At 48.9% G+C, this 17,873-nt stretch overlaps 1 protein-coding gene across 1 annotated transcript in view; it reads left to right on the top strand.

Moving 5' to 3' along the window:
• LOC121329882 (exocyst complex component 5) overlaps positions 1 to 17,033 on the top strand; it is a 17,082-nt gene extending 49 nt beyond the window's left edge. Inside the window, exons 1-18 of the mRNA XM_041275859.1 lie at positions 1 to 184; positions 5,773 to 5,867; positions 7,678 to 7,825; positions 8,114 to 8,308; positions 8,734 to 8,798; positions 9,026 to 9,054; positions 9,706 to 9,815; positions 10,135 to 10,179; positions 10,477 to 10,617; positions 10,729 to 10,811; positions 12,023 to 12,232; positions 12,458 to 12,605; positions 12,974 to 13,082; positions 13,273 to 13,393; positions 13,705 to 13,791; positions 14,066 to 14,174; positions 14,307 to 14,522; positions 14,799 to 17,033. The exon at positions 1 to 184 is cut by the window's left edge and continues 49 nt beyond it. Of these exons, the coding sequence (XP_041131793.1) occupies positions 146 to 184; positions 5,773 to 5,867; positions 7,678 to 7,825; positions 8,114 to 8,308; positions 8,734 to 8,798; positions 9,026 to 9,054; positions 9,706 to 9,815; positions 10,135 to 10,179; positions 10,477 to 10,617; positions 10,729 to 10,811; positions 12,023 to 12,232; positions 12,458 to 12,605; positions 12,974 to 13,082; positions 13,273 to 13,393; positions 13,705 to 13,791; positions 14,066 to 14,174; positions 14,307 to 14,522; positions 14,799 to 14,987 (2,139 nt within the window). The 5' untranslated portion in view covers positions 1 to 145 and the 3' untranslated portion in view covers positions 14,988 to 17,033. The remainder of the gene's footprint in view (positions 185 to 5,772; positions 5,868 to 7,677; positions 7,826 to 8,113; positions 8,309 to 8,733; positions 8,799 to 9,025; positions 9,055 to 9,705; positions 9,816 to 10,134; positions 10,180 to 10,476; positions 10,618 to 10,728; positions 10,812 to 12,022; positions 12,233 to 12,457; positions 12,606 to 12,973; positions 13,083 to 13,272; positions 13,394 to 13,704; positions 13,792 to 14,065; positions 14,175 to 14,306; positions 14,523 to 14,798) is intronic.
• The last annotated feature ends 840 nt before the right edge of the window (positions 17,034 to 17,873 follow it).

Here is a 17,873-nt window from a genome sequence, read left to right as displayed (position 1 = left end):
CAGGAAAACAAAACAGGCCGACTCTTCCGCTGTGAAAATAAACTGAAAACAAGACAGCGCGGTTCGGAACTGTTTTATCCAGAGGACGGCTACCCGTCTCCGAACTGACCTCTCTGGTCCCGGTCCTGTCCGGTCCGGCTTCACCATGAATCCAGCCATGACAACGACAGCGCAGCTATTCGAGGTGGGGTTTCCTCTGTGTGTAGACTGTGTAGATGTACACTGCGTGCTGTATTGCTGTTATTTGCTGTGCACGCTGTACAGGTTATCGAGGTGGGGTTTCCTCTGTGTGTAGATGTACACTGCGTGCTGTATTGCTGTTATTTGCTGTGCACGCTGTACAGGTTATCGAGGTGGGGTTTCCTCTGTGTGTAGATGTACACTGCGTGCTGTATTGCTGTTATTTGCTGTGCGCGCTGTACAGGTTATCGAGGTGGGGTTTCCTCTGTGTGTAGATGTACACTGCGTGCTGTATTGCTGTTATTTGCTGTGCACGCTGTACAGGTTATCGAGGTGGGGTTTCCTCTGTGTGTAGATGTACACTGCGTGCTGTATTGCTGTTATTTGCTGTGCGCGCTGTACAGGTTATCGAGGTGGGGTTTCCTCTGTGTGTAGATGTACACTGCGTGCTGTATTGCTGTTATTTGCTGTGCGCGCTGTACAGGTTATCGAGGTGGGGTTTCCTCTGTGTGTAGATGTACACTGCGTGCTGTATTGCTGTTATTTGCTGTGCACGCTGTACAGGTTATCGAGGTGGGGTTTCCTCTGTGTGTAGATGTACACTGCGTGCTGTATTGCTGTTATTTGCTGTGCGCGCTGTACAGGTTATCGAGGTGGGGTTTCCTCTGTGTGTAGACTGTACACTGCGTGCTGTATTGCTGTTATTTGCTGTGCACGCTGTACAGGTTATCGAGGTGGGGTTTCCTCTGTGTGTAGATGTACACTGCGTGCTGTATTGCTGTTATTTGCTGTGCGCGCTGTACAGGTTATCGAGGTGGGGTTTCCTCTGTGTGTAGATGTACACTGCGTGCTGTATTGCTGTTATTTGCTGTGCATGCTGTACAGGTTATCGAGGTGGGGTTTCCTCTGTGTGTAGATGTACACTGCGTGCTGTATTGCTGTTATTTGCTGTGCGCGCTGTACAGGTTATCGAGGTGGGGTTTCCTCTGTGTGTAGATGTACACTGCGTGCTGTATTGCTGTTATTTGCTGTGCACGCTGTACAGGTTATCGAGGTGGGGTTTCCTCTGTGTGTAGATGTACACTGCGTGCTGTATTGCTGTTATTTGCTGTGCACGCTGTACAGGTTATCGAGGTGGGGTTTCCTCTGTGTGTAGATGTACACTGCGTGCTGTATTGCTGTTATTTGCTGTGCACGCTGTACAGGTTATCGAGGTGGGGTTTCCTCTGTGTGTAGATGTACACTGCGTGCTGTATTGCTGTTATTTGCTGTGCGCGCTGTACAGGTTATCGAGGTGGGGTTTCCTCTGTGTGTAGATGTACACTGCGTGCTGTATTGCTGTTATTTGCTGTGCGCGCTGTACAGGTTATCGAGGTGGGGTTTCCTCTGTGTGTAGATGTACACTGCGTGCTGTATTGCTGTTATTTGCTGTGCACGCTGTACAGGTTATCGAGGTGGGGTTTCCTCTGTGTGTAGATGTACACTGCGTGCTGTATTGCTGTTATTTGCTGTGCGCGCTGTACAGGTTATCGAGGTGGGGTTTCCTCTGTGTGTAGATGTACACTGCGTGCTGTATTGCTGTTATTTGCTGTGCACGCTGTACAGGTTATCGAGGTGGGGTTTCCTCTGTGTGTAGATGTACACTGCGTGCTGTATTGCTGTTATTTGCTGTGCACGCTGTACAGGTTATCGAGGTGGGGTTTCCTCTGTGTGTAGATGTACACTGCGTGCTGTATTGCTGTTATTTGCTGTGCACGCTGTACAGGTTATCGAGGTGGGGTTTCCTCTGTGTGTAGATGTACACTGCGTGCTGTATTGCTGTTATTTGCTGTGCGCGCTGTACAGGTTATCGAGGTGGGGTTTCCTCTGTGTGTAGATGTACACTGCGTGCTGTATTGCTGTTATTTGCTGTGCACGCTGTACAGGTTATCGAGGTGGGGTTTCCTCTGTGTGTAGATGTACACTGCGTGCTGTATTGCTGTTATTTGCTGTGCACGCTGTACAGGTTATCGAGGTGGGGTTTCCTCTGTGTGTAGATGTACACTGCGTGCTGTATTGCTGTTATTTGCTGTGCGCGCTGTACAGGTTATCGAGGTGGGGTTTCCTCTGTGTGTAGATGTACACTGCGTGCTGTATTGCTGTTATTTGCTGTGCGCGCTGTACAGGTTATCGAGGTGGGGTTTCCTCTGTGTGTAGATGTACACTGCGTGCTGTATTGCTGTTATTTGCTGTGCACGCTGTACAGGTTATCGAGGTGGGGTTTCCTCTGTGTGTAGATGTACACTGCGTGCTGTATTGCTGTTATTTGCTGTGCGCGCTGTACAGGTTATCGAGGTGGGGTTTCCTCTGTGTGTAGATGTACACTGCGTGCTGTATTGCTGTTATTTGCTGTGCACGCTGTACAGGTTATCGAGGTGGGGTTTCCTCTGTGTGTAGATGTACACTGCGTGCTGTATTGCTGTTATTTGCTGTGCGCGCTGTACAGGTTATCGAGGTGGGGTTTCCTCTGTGTGTAGATGTACACTGCGTGCTGTATTGCTGTTATTTGCTGTGCGCGCTGTACAGGTTATCGAGGTGGGGTTTCCTCTGTGTGTAGATGTACACTGCGTGCTGTATTGCTGCTATTTGCTGTGCGCGCTGTACAGGTTATCGAGGTGGGGTTTCCTCTGTGTGTAGATGTACACTGCGTGCTGTATTGCTGTTATTTGCTGTGCGCGCTGTACAGGTTATCGAGGTGGGGTTTCCTCTGTGTGTAGATGTACACTGCGTGCTGTATTGCTGTTATTTGCTGTGCGCGCTGTACAGGTTATCGAGGTGGGGTTTCCTCTGTGTGTAGACTGTACACTGCGTGCTGTATTGCTGTTATTTGCTGTGCGCGCTGTACAGGTTATCGAGGTGGGGTTTCCTCTGTGTGTAGATGTACACTGCGTGCTGTATTGCTGTTATTTGCTGTGCGCGCTGTACAGGTTATCGAGGTGGGGTTTCCTCTGTGTGTAGATGTACACTGCGTGCTGTATTGCTGTTATTTGCTGTGCGCGCTGTACAGGTTATCGAGGTGGGGTTTCCTCTGTGTGTAGATGTACACTGCGTGCTGTATTGCTGTTATTTGCTGTGCACGCTGTACAGGTTATCGAGGTGGGGTTTCCTCTGTGTGTAGATGTACACTGCGTGCTGTATTGCTGTTATTTGCTGTGCGCGCTGTACAGGTTATCGAGGTGGGGTTTCCTCTGTGTGTAGATGTACACTGCGTGCTGTATTGCTGTTATTTGCTGTGCACGCTGTACAGGTTATCGAGGTGGGGTTTCCTCTGTGTGTAGATGTACACTGCGTGCTGTATTGCTGTTATTTGCTGTGCACGCTGTACAGGTTATCGAGGTGGGGTTTCCTCTGTGTGTAGATGTACACTGCGTGCTGTATTGCTGTTATTTGCTGTGCACGCTGTACAGGTTATCGAGGTGGGGTTTCCTCTGTGTGTAGATGTACACTGCGTGCTGTATTGCTGTTATTTGCTGTGCGCGCTGTACAGGTTATCGAGGTGGGGTTTCCTCTGTGTGTAGATGTACACTGCGTGCTGTATTGCTGTTATTTGCTGTGCGCGCTGTACAGGTTATCGAGGTGGGGTTTCCTCTGTGTGTAGATGTACACTGCGTGCTGTATTGCTGTTATTTGCTGTGCACGCTGTACAGGTTATCGAGGTGGGGTTTCCTCTGTGTGTAGATGTACACTGCGTGCTGTATTGCTGTTATTTGCTGTGCACGCTGTACAGGTTATCGAGGTGGGGTTTCCTCTGTGTGTAGATGTACACTGCGTGCTGTATTGCTGTTATTTGCTGTGCACGCTGTACAGGTTATCGAGGTGGGGTTTCCTCTGTGTGTAGATGTACACTGCGTGCTGTATTGCTGTTATTTGCTGTGCACGCTGTACAGGTTATCGAGGTGGGGTTTCCTCTGTGTGTAGATGTACACTGCGTGCTGTATTGCTGTTATTTGCTGTGCGCGCTGTACAGGTTATCCAGGTGGGGTTTCCTCTGTGTGTAGATGTACACTGCGTGCTGTATTGCTGTTATTTGCTGTGCACGCTGTACAGGGTTACACTGCACCAGTCATTTTGACTTTGCTGTATTTGTTAAATTTGGGAAACCCAGTTCTCTTGCATGTGTTTTTGTTGGGCATCAGACCCCTGCAGTAATCGGCGGTGTTAATAACGCATGCAGTATTTATTCTGCCGTTGTCTTCCTGTACCTCTCCCATATAATCTGCTCTTGTGTGGGTGTGAAACACACACAGTGACCCGCAGGGATTGCAGTGCGATTCCCAGGGCACAGAGGCAGATGGTTTCATTACAGGTTTCACCAGTCTGAACAGTAATTCTTGGCAGATTTGTCGTGGCACTGAGGCAGCTGATTTTGCTGTTGCCAGTAGCTGACAATGCTTTACTTTTCTCTAAACTTTAGAGAAGATGTCTGTTTTTTTCGGCCCGCCCTGATGTTACACTGCCCGCAGTCTTCTCTGGCGGTGGTTTAGTTTTTACTGCAGTGGAATTTGTACTGGTTAATGAGGAACCTCGTAAAGGCTGCTGCCAGTGGATTTTCTGCTGGCTTCTGTCAATCCCGCATCTTAAACTCCTATTGCAAAGAAACCGAGTGCGGCTCTGTTTGCCCCAGACTCTGCAGTTTTCAGTACGTAAACCTGAACAGACCAGCAGAGAAGTGTGTGCTCAGCACACCTTGTGGAACAGGGTTAAGTGTTGTGCCGAACCAATTTTGGGAGCCTGAGTCCAGGTACAGCAACACGAGCAGTTTTGTCGTTTTTAATGTATTTCTGTTTCCCTCTAAATCTCCTCAGTCCCTGCGTTCCTGAGTGTAGACTGATTCTTAAACCCTGCGAAGGCAGCAGATTGCATTTCCCTGGAGTTTATTTTCTGGTCTGTGCCACCCATTGCAGCTGGGAAGGCTGGCCCTTGTCCAGGGTGTGGTTTAAATGCACTGCCCTGTATCCTTGTTGTTTGGGTTCTTGTATAAACGTTCTGCTAGTAAGAAAAGTATATTTTAATGACATGGGACGATTGCTTCAGCAGTTTTAAATGCACTCCTGCGTGTGCACGCCTCATTGTGTGTGTGTGTGCGTGCGTGTCTGCGTGTGCTCGCCTCATTGTGTGTGTGTGCGTGTCTGCGTGTGCTTGCCTCGTTGTGCGTGTCTGCGTGTGCTTGCCTCATTGTGTGTGTGTGCGTGTCTGCGTGTGCTTGCCTCGTTGTGCGTGTCTGCGTGTGCTTGCCTCGTTGTGCGTGTCTGCGTGTGCTCGCCTCGTTGTGTGTCTCTGCGTGTGCGTGTCTGCGTGTGCTCGTCTCATTGTGTGTCTCTGCATGTGCGTGTCTGCGTGTGCTCGCCTCATTGTGTGTCTCTGCGTGTGCGTGTCTGTGTGTGCTCACCTCATTGTGTGTCTCTGCGTGTGCGTGTCTGCGTGTGCTCGCCTCATTGTGTGTCTCTGCGTGTGCGTGTCTGCGTGTGCTCGCCTCATTGTGTGTCTCTGCGTGTGCGTGTCTGCGTTTGCATGTCTCGTTCTGTGTAACGGTTTGTCTCCCGGGCGCTGCAGGAGCCCTTTGATGCAGACGAGTACATCGAGAGGCTGGCCTGGAGGACCCCGGGGGGTGGCTCCAAAGGAGGGGCGTTGGCCTTCGACCCCAAAAGGTAAACCCTGCAAGACAATAATACAGAGCTCCCCTTTACAGTAATACAGAGCTCCCCTTTACAAGACAATAATACAGAGAACCCCTATACAAGACAATAATGCAGAGCTCCCCTTTACAAGACAATACTACAGAGCTGCCCTTTACAGTAATACAGAGCTGCCCTTTACAGTAATGCAGAGCTCTCCTTTACAAGACAATACTACAGAGCTCCCCTTTACAAGACAATACTACAGAGCTGCCCTTTACAGTAATACATAGCTCCCCTTTACAGTAATACATAGCTCCCCTTTACAGTACTACAGAGCTGCCCTTTACAATACTACAGAGCTCCCCTTTACAAGACAATACTACAGAGCTGCCCTTTACAAGACAATACTACAGAGCTGCCCTTTACAGTAACACAGAGCTCCCCTTTACAAGACAATACTACAGAGCTGCCCTTTACAATAATACAGAGCTCCCCTTTACAAGACAATATTACAGAGCTGCCCTTTACAATAATACAGAGCTCCCCTTTGCAAGACAATATTACAGAGCTGCCCTTTACAATAATACAGAGCTCCCCTTTGCAAGACAATATTACAGAGCTGCCCTTTACAATAATACAGAGCTCCCCTTTGCAAGACAATATTACAGAGCTGCCCTTTACAATAACACAGAGCTCCCCTTTGCAAGACAATATTACAGAGCTGCCCTTTACAATAATACAGAGCTCCCCTTTGCAAGACAATATTACAGAGCTGCCCTTTACAATAATACAGAGCTCTCCTTTGCAAGACAATATTACAGAGCTGCCCTTTACAATAATACAGAGCTCCCCTTTGCAAGACAATATTACAGAGCTGCCCTTTACAATAATACAGAGCTCCCCTTTGCAAGACAATATTACAGAGCTGCCCTTTACAATAATACAGAGCTCCCCTTTACAAGACAATAATACAGAGCTGCCCTTTACAATATTCCAGAGCTCCCCTTTACAAGACAATATTCCAGAGCTCCCCTTTGCAAGACAATATTACAGAGCTGCCTTTTACAATAATACAGAGCTCCCCTTTGCAAGACAATATTACAGAGCTGCCCTTTACAATAATACAGAGCTCCCCTTTGCAAGACAATATTACAGAGCTGCCCTTTACAATAATACAGAGCTCCCCTTTACAAGACAATAATACAGAGCTGCCCTTTACAATATTCCAGAGCTCCCCTTTACAAGACAATATTCCAGAGCTCCCCTTTGCAAGACAATATTACAGAGCTGCCTTTTACAATAATACAGAGCTCCCCTTTACAAGACAATACTACAGAGCTCCCCTTTACAAGACAATATTCCAGAGCTGCCCTTTACAGTAATACAGAGCTCCCCTTTATATGAGGCCCTTTATACGGTTGTAAGGCGGTGTGACGGAGGCTCCTGTTTGCCTCATAATCCCATTCCACCACCACTTTTGTTCTTGTCATAAGGTGGAACACAAATACCATGATCTGATAACTATGGCCCTGATTATAGCGTCATACAGGGGGGAGCATGAACACTGTAGTGTAATCCGATGAGATCCACTGTTTTAAAGTGATCAAGTCTGCTTGTATTTGGAAGCACTTTGTCAGTGGTTGCGGTTGGGTGCTTTCTGCTGTTCAGTGTGATCTGGGAGGAAGCCCAGCGTGTCTGACTGCAACGGCAGTGTTGCACGCCTGGGAGGGACGAGGAGGGACAGATGCCAGCCTTACCCAAACAAACTTGCAGGGCACGACTGGGTTGATTTTTGGATGGGCCCTGTTGAGTCACAGTTGTCTCTGTCGCCCCCCCGCAGGCTGCTGGATGAGTTTGACAACCACATTGAAGATCTGAAGCTGCTGGACGAGCGAATCCAGAGGAGGGTGGAGAAGCTGGAACAGCAGTGTCAGAAAGAGGCCAAGGTGTTTGCACACAAAGTGCAGGACCTACAGAGGAGCAACCAGGTACCCAGAGACACGTGTGTGTGTGTCAAAGAAAACTTTCAAAGCAGTAGAATCTGCAGGGATGGAAATCAGACTCCCACTGCATAGCAGTTTGACCCATTCCTGGTTTTACTATGAGTTTAATAGGACACACCTGAGCTTGTTGTACGCTATCTAGCTAGTATGTAAATCTGGAATGGGTGAAACTGCTGATCAACAGGAGTCTTATTTCCATCCCTGCAGAACACAGGAGCATGTCTGTGAGTGTGAGTGTGAGACTCTGACACCCGGGTCCGTGTTTCTGTGCAGGTGGCGTTCCAGCACTTCCAGGAGCTGGACGAGCACATCAGCTACGTGGCCACGAAGGTGTGTCACCTGGGGGACCAGCTGGAGGGGGTGAACACGCCGCGGCAGAGAGCCGTCGAGGCGCAGCGCCTCATGACCTACTTCAACGAGTTCCTGGATGGGGAGCTGCGCAGCGACGTCTTCAACAACCCGGACAAGGTGAGCAGCGGGAAGGGGACCAGGGAGGGAGCCTGTGGGGGTGTGGCAGGGTAGACTGCTGGCGACAGTGGAAACGTGGAACACACACGCGGAGATGATCCACATCGCTGCGTTTATTACCTGGGTCATCGTCAGTCTTTTATTTAACACATATGAAGAACAAACCGTGACCAGCCTGAACCGTGACCCGTTCCCAATCCCTTGCAAAGGTAGGTAGAGCTGCACCCTCAACCACTACAAATCCTGACTTCAGGGAACACAACCTCTACATGGAATTTGGTTAATCTTAGTTAGAGGACAGATACTCTGCTGAAGGGAAGAGCTGAATCACTCGCTTGTGCTTGAGAGCAGAGGCTGTGTGAGCTCTGCACTGGCAGCGGAAAGCACTCGGGATCTTTATTTGAATTGTTTGTTTTGTTTTTTAGATCAAAGAGGCTGCTGACATCATTCAGAAGCTGCACCTGATTGCGCAGGAGCTTCCTTTTGACAGGTAGCTGCTTTTCATCAATGGACGAGTAGTGAAAAACCCTGCATGCACTTTAAAACCTCACTGATCTGATTTGATGCACATTATTATGCATGGAAGGATCTTTAGTTACACAGAGCAGGCAGAGTGATTTCTCTCAGTTTATTTTGTGCAGGAGGCAGTAAACGTGAACGTTGTTGTTTTTTTTATTCTGATTCTCATTCTAATGGCTTCTGTTTGGTTTCAAACAGGTTTGCTGACGTGAAGGCAAAGATTGCAAGTAAGTAAAGATTTTGAGTTTGCGTTTGCGAGAGGTGATGCCCGGGAATTATCCTGGAACTGAGACAAACCGCATGATTGCTGTTTTGCTAAATGATTGTGGAAAGGGGGGGGGGGGTTATAGAGAAATATAAAAACACTTTAAGTGTAATCGATTCAGGCAGGAATGAGCTGGAAGTGCGTGGGGTTTTAAAGTTTCGATTGTCCGCTGGAGGGTCCACTGATCTGAGTTTCCGAGGATGTGTTCACGGTCTGCTCTGCTCCTGGTGCAGATTCGGTACAGCGCTTGTGTATCTGGAGCCTTGCCCTTGTAGCACAGCTATTGGAGCACTTGCCTGCAGTCACAAAGGTCCCAAATTCTTAGTTGTATATGTGACTGCATGTGGGCCTTTCACCAGTCCACTGTTTTCAGTGACTCGTTATTTGATGTGCAAGTCAGACAAAAAAAAAGGAAGGATCACTGCATTATAATTTGAGTTTTTCATTATTTATATTTGAATTGCACTGTTTTTAGAGATTGCGTCGAACGGGCGTTCAGAATTGTAAATCGTGCTTGTGAAGCACTAGAATATTAAATCCTGGAGCTGATTTCAGGCACTTGGTTTTGGTGTCGCTCCCCTGTAACGTGTGTGGCTTCCCTGGGGTTTCGCAGGTAAATACCACGACCTGGAGCGGCAGCTGATCCAGGAGTTCACGAGCGCACAGCGCCGCGGGGAGATCGCGCGCATGAGGCAGGCGGCCGCCGTACTGCTGCACTTCAAGGTGAGTCCCGGGGGGTGGGGGGGGGAAGGGGGTTACCATAGTGAGCTGACATTTTGTGGAAGGTTGTCTTGTGTTTTCTAGTACTTTTGCATGTAACCATAAATCACATACAGGGTATAGTAATTCTGCAGGGCTGTTAGTGGCTGCATTAGACTGCAATGCTACCATTAGCCTTGCTCAGCTTGCCAGTGACCCTGCTTTATTTACGAGGTGGTGCAGTTAGTGAATGCACTGCTCTAGATTGAAGTTGTTTTGGTGTTTGTGATGTTGAGACCCGAGTGAGAGGTTCTGAATATTTGCTGTTTCCTTGTTCTTCCAGGGCTACGCTCACTGTGTCGACGTATACATCAAACAGTGCCAGGAGGTAAGTCTTTGAAATGTGTTCAGGTGCAAGATCTAATCTTTCCACTTTACAACCACTGCTCCGTTTTCACATATCCATATCCAGAAATAAGACTCCCATTGCACAGCAGTTTGCTCCATACCTGGTTTTACTATGAGTTTAATAAGACACATCTGAGCTGCATACACACTGGGGGTAATGAAGCACACATTAAAACCTGGACTGGGTGAACCTGCTATGCAACAGGAGTCTTATTTCTATCCCTGCCGCTGTCTGTGGGGTCTTCTGGTCCTGACTCTCTAACTCTTTGTGTCCCAGGGTGCGTATTCTCGTAACGATGTCTTTGAAGACACGGCTGAGCTGTGCCAGCGTGTGAACAAGCAGGTGGGGGAGGTGTTCAGCAGCCCGGAGACAGTCATGGCTAAACTCATCCAGAACATCTTCGAGAACAAGCTGCAGGTGATCCAGCGCGGGCCAGACCCTCCACAGCAGAGCTTTTATAAAGACCAAACTCTTGTGTTTCTGGTTAGCCCGTCTCGTTTGTGACGATGCATTTTGCTTCCGTTTCAGAACTTTGTGAGGGACAATTTGGAGGAAAGTCGCAAAGCGGATGCTGAGCAGTACCTGAAGAACCTGTATGATCTGTACACCAGGTAACACCTTGCTCTGCCAGCTGATTCACTGATCTGTGCACCAGGTAACACCTTGCTCTGCCAGCTGATTCACTGATCTGTGCACCAGGTAACACCTTGCTCTGCCAGCTGATTCACTGATCTGTGCACCAGGTAACACCTTGCTCTGCCAGCTGATTCACTGATCTGTGCACCAGGTAACACCTTACTCTGCCAGCTGATTCACTGATCTGTGCACCAGGTAACACCTTACTCTGCCAGCTAATTCACTGATCTGTACACCAGGTAACACCTTACTCTGCCAGCTAATTCACTGATCTGTGCACCAGGTAACACCTTACTCTGCCAGCTGATTCACTGATCTGTGCACCAGGTAACACCTTACTCTGCCAGCTGATTCACTGATCTGTGCACCAGGTAACACCTTGCTCTGCCAGCTGATTCACTGATCTGTGCACCAGGTAACACCTTGCTCTGCCAGCTGATTCACTGATCTGTGCACCAGGTAACACCTTGCTCTGCCAGCTGATTCACTGATCTGTGCACCAGGTAACACCTTACTCTGCCAGCTGATTCACTGATCTGTGCACCAGGTAACACCTTGCTCTGCCAGCTGATTCACTGATCTGTGCACCAGGTAACACCTTACTCTGCCAGCTGATTCACTGATCTGTGCACCAGGTAACACCTTACTGTACCAGCTGATTCACTGATCTGTGCCCCAGGTAACGTCTTACTCTGCCAGCTGGTTCACTGATTCGGTGATCTGTCCTGCGTGTGCACACATGTCCCCAAGTGTCAGTTTTCAGGCAGTCGCTCAGTATTCATTATTTGTTGAACCTCTTTACTGCAGATTTGTTTTCTGCTTGTTCTTGTGCACAAGCTCTTCTTTTGTCTTCACACCTGTGTCTGGTAAAATCAGGTAGTTTGCAGTTATGTTACAGTACAGAGACTCAGGATTTTGAATTCTTACACAGCATTGTTTCTGGTTATTCTGTGATTTTATAATAAGGTAATAAGTTGTGCATTTTGTCTCTTATTGTAAAATGTAATCGAGATGTAATCGACAACAGTTGCTAATTACATCTTTTATACTGAAACAGTCTTTCTGTTTATTAACCTGTCTGAGTGTCTGTCTCTGTGTGTGTGTGTGTGTGTGTGTCTGTCTGTGTGTCTCTGTCTCTCACTGTCTCTGTGTGTTTGTCTTGTCTCTGCGTGTGCGTCTGTCACAGGACGACGACCCTGGCTGGGAAGCTGACAGAGTTCAACCTGGGCACTGACAAGCAGACCTTCCTGTCCAAACTGACCAAGAACATCTTCTCCTCGTACCTGGAGAGCTACATGGAGATGGAGCGCGAGTTTCTCCAGAGCCGCAGTGCCACGGTCCTGCAGAGATACTACGAGTCCAAGAACCACCAGAAACGAGCGCTGGGCACTGGCGGGTAACTGCTTCGTCATTCAGCCTAGTAAAGCTAGATAAACAAAATGCTTGGTGTGTGGATCTGTGCCTAGACAGAGAACTTCTTCACAGCATGTGAAGAGAAACAGTCACCCTAATCGTACTGTAAACAAAGGCTCTCAATCAAAACTGGACCGCTTGGAAACCCAGACCCGTGAGAAGCACCGTGACTGTGTGTTCCTCCCGTCCCTCCCCTCTCTGTCCGCAGCATCCAGGACCTGAAGGAGCGAATCCGACAGCGCACCAACCTGTCTCTGGGGCCGAGCATCGACACGCACGGGGAGACCTTCCTCTCACAGGAGGTGGTGGTCAACCTACTGCAGGAGACCCGGCACGCCTTCGAACGCTGCCACAGGGTGAGGAGGGGAGACAACAGGGGGAGAGAGAGGGGGCTGATACAGGGTGAAGAGGAGAGAGAACAGAGAAGGAGAGAGGGGGCTGATACAGGGTGAGGAGGGTGGCTGATACAGGGTGAGGAGAGGAGAGAGAACAGAGGTAGAGGGGGCTGATACAGGTTGAGGAGGGGAGACCTAACAGAGGCAGAGAGAGAGAGAGAGAGAGGGCTGATATAGGGTACACTTATAAAAGTTTCCCAGGGTATTTTTGCAGTTTTTGACCATGCTTTTCCAATGGCTATACAATGCATTTCCCATAGTTTACCATGTTTCTAAATGCTGTACCATGTCTGGCTGTTCTCTGCCCTCTCTCTCCTCTCCTCTCCCAGCTGTCGGACCCCTCAGACCTCCCGAAGAATGCGTACGCCATCTTCCTGCTGCTGGTGGATCACCTGTGTGTGGATCACATGGACTATGCGCTGGAGATAGGACTGGCAGGTCAGTGTGGCTGCTTTCTTTCTCACTGTCAGAAAATATCCCAGTTGGTACAGTTTTTACATTATATTCAGAGCCACAGATTCTCAGCACTTACCAAAGTGTGTGGCGCTTTAATAATGTCTGTCTCTATCGGGCACTACCTGTTGAAATCAGAACCCCTATTTAAAGGTTTTAATCCCTCTCTCTCCAGCCATCCCCTCTCCAGACTCCAAGAATGCAAACTTGTATTTCCTGGACGTGGTTCAGCAGGCCAACACCATCTTCCACCTCTTTGACAAGCAGTTCAACGACCACCTCATGCCCCTTATCAGGTGAGCGTGCTGGGAAGCTGCTCCAGCACACACCTCAAGGCAGGTGTGGGAGCAAACCCACCATCGCTGAGCAGACTGGTCCATTCCAGGCTTTACTGGGGCAGAGGCAGCCAGCTCTGGTGTGTCAATATTGGGCAGATAGGAAAGCATGCAACTGAGACAAAATACTCATTTTAACAGGGATGGAAATGAGATTCCTATTGCATAGCAGTTTCTCACTTCAGGTTTTAGCCCCAAGCTGCTATGCAGTGGGAGTCTCATCACACTTGCACGCACTCTGACTGCTGTGTCTCTCTTCACCCCTACCACAGCTCCTCCCCGAAGCTGACCGAGTGCCTGCAGAAGAAGAAGGAGGTCATCGAGCAGATGGAGGTGAAGCTGGACTCTGGCATTGACAGGTCAGTCTGGACATGGACACACAGTGACTGCAGTGAGACTAGGGGGCAGATCGATGTGAACTGCTGGTTTGAAGTATGTTTTGAGGTTGAAGTGAGTCATACTTAAAACAATAAATAAATAAATAAATAAATAAACACAAATAGACTGCAAGCTTTAAGATTTGACCAAGATTTGAGATCAGTCAGCTGCTAGGGACTGGGTGAGCAGTGATGGGCTGAATAGCCTCCACTTGTTCATATATTTTTTCTCTCTCTCTCTTCTTCTCCTGCCCAGGACCCTGAACTGCATGGTGGGGCAGATGAAGCACATCCTCGCCACGGAGCAGAAGAAGACTGACTTCAAACCAGAGGACGAGAACAACGTTGCGATCCAGTACACCAATGTGAGTGCCTCAGGAGAGGGATCGTCCCATTGGTGCAAAACACAAACGATGTCCAGTTCCAAGAGAATTTATACATATTGTACACAGATGTGCCGTGTTAAACTCGTAGTTGAATCTCCATGTCTCTCCCAGGCGTGCGTGAAGGTGTGTGCCTACGTGATGAAGCAGGTGGAGCGGGTTCGGATCTCGATGGATGGGAAGAACGTGGACACGGTTCTGATGGAGCTGGGCGTGCGGTTCCACCGGCTCATCCTGGAGCACCTGCAGCAGTTCATGTACAGCTCCATGGGGGGCATGCTGGCCATCTGCGACGTGGCAGAGTACCGGCGAGGGGCCAAGGAGTTCAGGGTGAGAGCCGGGGAGCAGGGGCAATGAGGGGTGCGAGGGGTTGAAATGTGGGGACACAGAGTGGAAGAGGAGGGTACAGGTGCAGGGGCAGGGGGAGCATGGAGTTGTGGGGGAATATGAAGGTGTACTGGTACAAGAATGCGTACGGGGTGTTGAAAGGTACTTGGGACGAGGCTGCAGGCTGCAATAGACTGCAGAGAGATTTCTGTTTTCCTCTGTATGTTGACTCTCTTTCCTTCTCGCTCGCTCGCTCCCTCTCTCTGTCTCCTCCTGCAGGTCCCGCTTGTACTGCAGCTGTTCGACACTCTCCACGCTCTGTGTAACCTCCTGGTGGTGGCTCCTGATAACCTGAAGCAGGTCTGCTCGGGGGAGCAGCTCACGAACCTGGACCGCAACCTGCTGCACGCCTTCGTGCAGCTCAGAGTGGACTACCGCACCGCCAGGCTGGGGAGGCACTTCAGCTAGGGGGGCACGGCAGAGCTGCAGGAGCCCGTTATCCGATGGTTCGATCGGGCTCGCCGCTGACAGTCGGTGAGGGTTGTCTGTGTCGATTTTGGGCTGGTTTACCATTCAAAGTGAAAACAAGTGAAGATACAGCTGCTGGGGTTTGTGTGGATCGCTGTTCTCTGCAGAGTGAAAAGCATCGATCAACGCAAACCCTAGCACAACTGTGTCTTTACTGGTTTCGCTTTGAATGGTGAATCAGCCCAATCCAACACCAGGGACCCTCACCTGATTGTCTGGTTTCTGCGGAGAGTTTGATCTGAATAATCTGTTTGTGCAGCGCTAGATAGCAGGGTTACCGATCAGCACAGTGTCCACACCGGCAGACGCTGCATCGATCCAGCAACAGAAAGCAAGAACAGTCTTCAAAGAACAAGACTGCTACCCAGCAATGTGTCACTTCAGCTAACAACAACAAGATCACCAGTCAGGACAGGGTGCCTTCAGAGGAGATACTCCAGCTAATGGGTTACAAGAATACAGCCCAACAGTGTGTCAGATAAGGGACAGCAGCACTGCCTGTCATTCAGCTAATGCACAGCAAGACTTCTTATTGGCATTGCCGATCAGGACAGCGTGGCTTCAGCTGTTAAATATCAAGACTACCGATTAGCCCTGTGTCCCTTCAGCTGGCTCCTGACACCTCGGTCAACAAACAGATCCATACATGAATAAAAAAGACCCCTAACCTGCAGTGGTGGAGCGACCGCTTCAGCCTGTAGACGTGTCACTACGAGGATGCAGCAGTAACGAAGAGCTGGACTGTTAGGGGTTCCAAGAGGGACCTTAGTTAAGACACATTGGTGTAGCTTGGGTATGTACCATGTGTCATTTCTTCAACCCTGTCTTTTGAAACCAAAATGAAAACCTCACGTCCCAGCTGACCAACTCGACTCCTTGAAATAGCGCCTTTATCTGTATTCCGTTTAACTTCTGAGCTGTCGAGACAGTTTGCTTGTTTTTTGTAGTGCCAAAAACTGCAGCAGTGGGCCAAGGTGACCCCACAGCAGCCTCTGTTGCTTGCCTGTGCCGGGACTAAGGGAGGGGGGGTGGCTCCCTCAGGTCAGGGTTAGGGAGGTGGCTGTTTTGGGAGGTTTGCACAGTGAAGCACCTCCAGTGCCTTGCTAGTGCAGCTAGTTTTCAAGCAGTTTGATTATTGATTGATGGCTTTTATTTTCTCCGTCACAAGCCAGTCACTCTGGCTACGGCACTGCCTGAGTTCTGGTTAGCGTGTGCCCAACAGCGTGCGATTGTACCGGCACATAGTCACATGGCACACTGCTTGTACGTAAGACACTAAGCAATGATGGCCATTTAAAACTGAGTGGCCTCCACCCGTCCCTTCTGTCCCTCCCTGCTCAGATCGTCCTTCGGACAGTCCAGAGGCTCAGCCCGGCGCACACCCTGAACACTAGCGATGTAAGAATGGAACCTGACTGGCTGCTTAGTGATTTCTTTAGTGTTGCAATACGAGTGCTGTGTGAATTCAGATCTGATGAGAGCCCTGCGTAAGTGATGATGTTTGCTATAAATTGAAACTGAAAACTTGAGAGCAGCTCTGCCCTCTGTTTCCTGTCTCTGTGCTAAATAATACCAGTGTGCAGCAGTTCTGTGTTCACCTTTCATTAGTAATTAATTCATTAATAGAACGATATGTATATATATTCTAATGTGTCTTTTTTTTTTTTTTTTTCTGGGATAACGCTGTAAGAAACTCTTCTGTCAAGTCAGTTAGGCCAACAGTTTCTTGTAAATGTTATTCTGTGTGTTTGATCATTTGCCCACTCCCACTATTTTCTTACAGGTTAAAAGAATAATGATGAGTTAACCCAGCCTGTGTCACTCTGTATTAACCGGGATGCTTTTCCCTGTCCGGAATTGGTGTTCTCAGATTTCGGGAACAGGTTTGGCTGGTTTCCCAGACCCGCTGTTATCACTGGTTTTGGGAAGACCTAATCGTGCTTTAGTCCAAGATCAGCTGACTAATTAAAAAAATTATAATCATAATTCTAATAGTAATAAGTGCATTATTCAGTGTGCTAAATTATTTTCCCCCCAGTGGAACTGAAGCTTCAGTGGACTTCCTTCAATTCCATGACCAAGCCGGCTTCCTCGTCTACACCCAGGAACCTGAGAGAGGATGCCAGCAAGCTACCGGCCTCTAGTGGACAAAGGCCAGCGCTGCAGGTGTTCACTCTGAGCTCTCTAGGTGCCTGGCCGCTCGAGTCCGCTTAGCCAACGCAAAGAAACTGTCCCGTGTGGATTTACCTCCCTAACCCATGGGGGCTTCGCACAGCCGGGATGCAAACCTGCGTTCCCCTGACCCTGCACGTCACGCGATTTACCAGGTGACCACTCTGGAAGCACTCGCTGTATTATAAGCACAGTACACTTCATCGCTGCTCTGTACTGTAAGAGCGTTCCAGCTAGACCTCCCTCTCTCTGTCTGGATACTGTGAGGATCTCTCCGTTCGGACCAGCTCTCTGGAGACTGTTTTTACAGTTCTGATGGTCGTCGGAGTGATTCAGCTGTATGGGTGTCATTTTATTTAAACGTATCATTTTTTTTTCCTCTCTGTTTTTTAGATGCAAGTCTTGTAATGTAGCAAGGTCAAAGTCGTCCAAAAGAAAAAAGGAGAGAGAGAGAGAGGGAGGGAGGAGAGAGAGCTGTGCTCCAGGGCAGGAACCCACGCAGCGTGTAGTGTGGACTGTATAGAAGGTACACAGAGCTGCAGAGGAAAGTTAAACAGTATAATTAATTAGGCTAATATTAATATTATTAATGCTGCTGAATTCAATTCTCTCAACCCTAATCACAACCGGATAGCTTGTAAAATCTATTTTCAT

This window comes from Polyodon spathula, chromosome 17 (genome assembly GCF_017654505.1).
Source record: "Polyodon spathula isolate WHYD16114869_AA chromosome 17, ASM1765450v1, whole genome shotgun sequence".
Classification (NCBI taxonomy): domain Eukaryota; kingdom Metazoa; phylum Chordata; class Actinopteri; order Acipenseriformes; family Polyodontidae; genus Polyodon; species Polyodon spathula.
The sequence above is the reverse complement of the archived record's forward strand: the minus strand, read 5'-3'. Positions and strand labels throughout refer to the sequence as shown.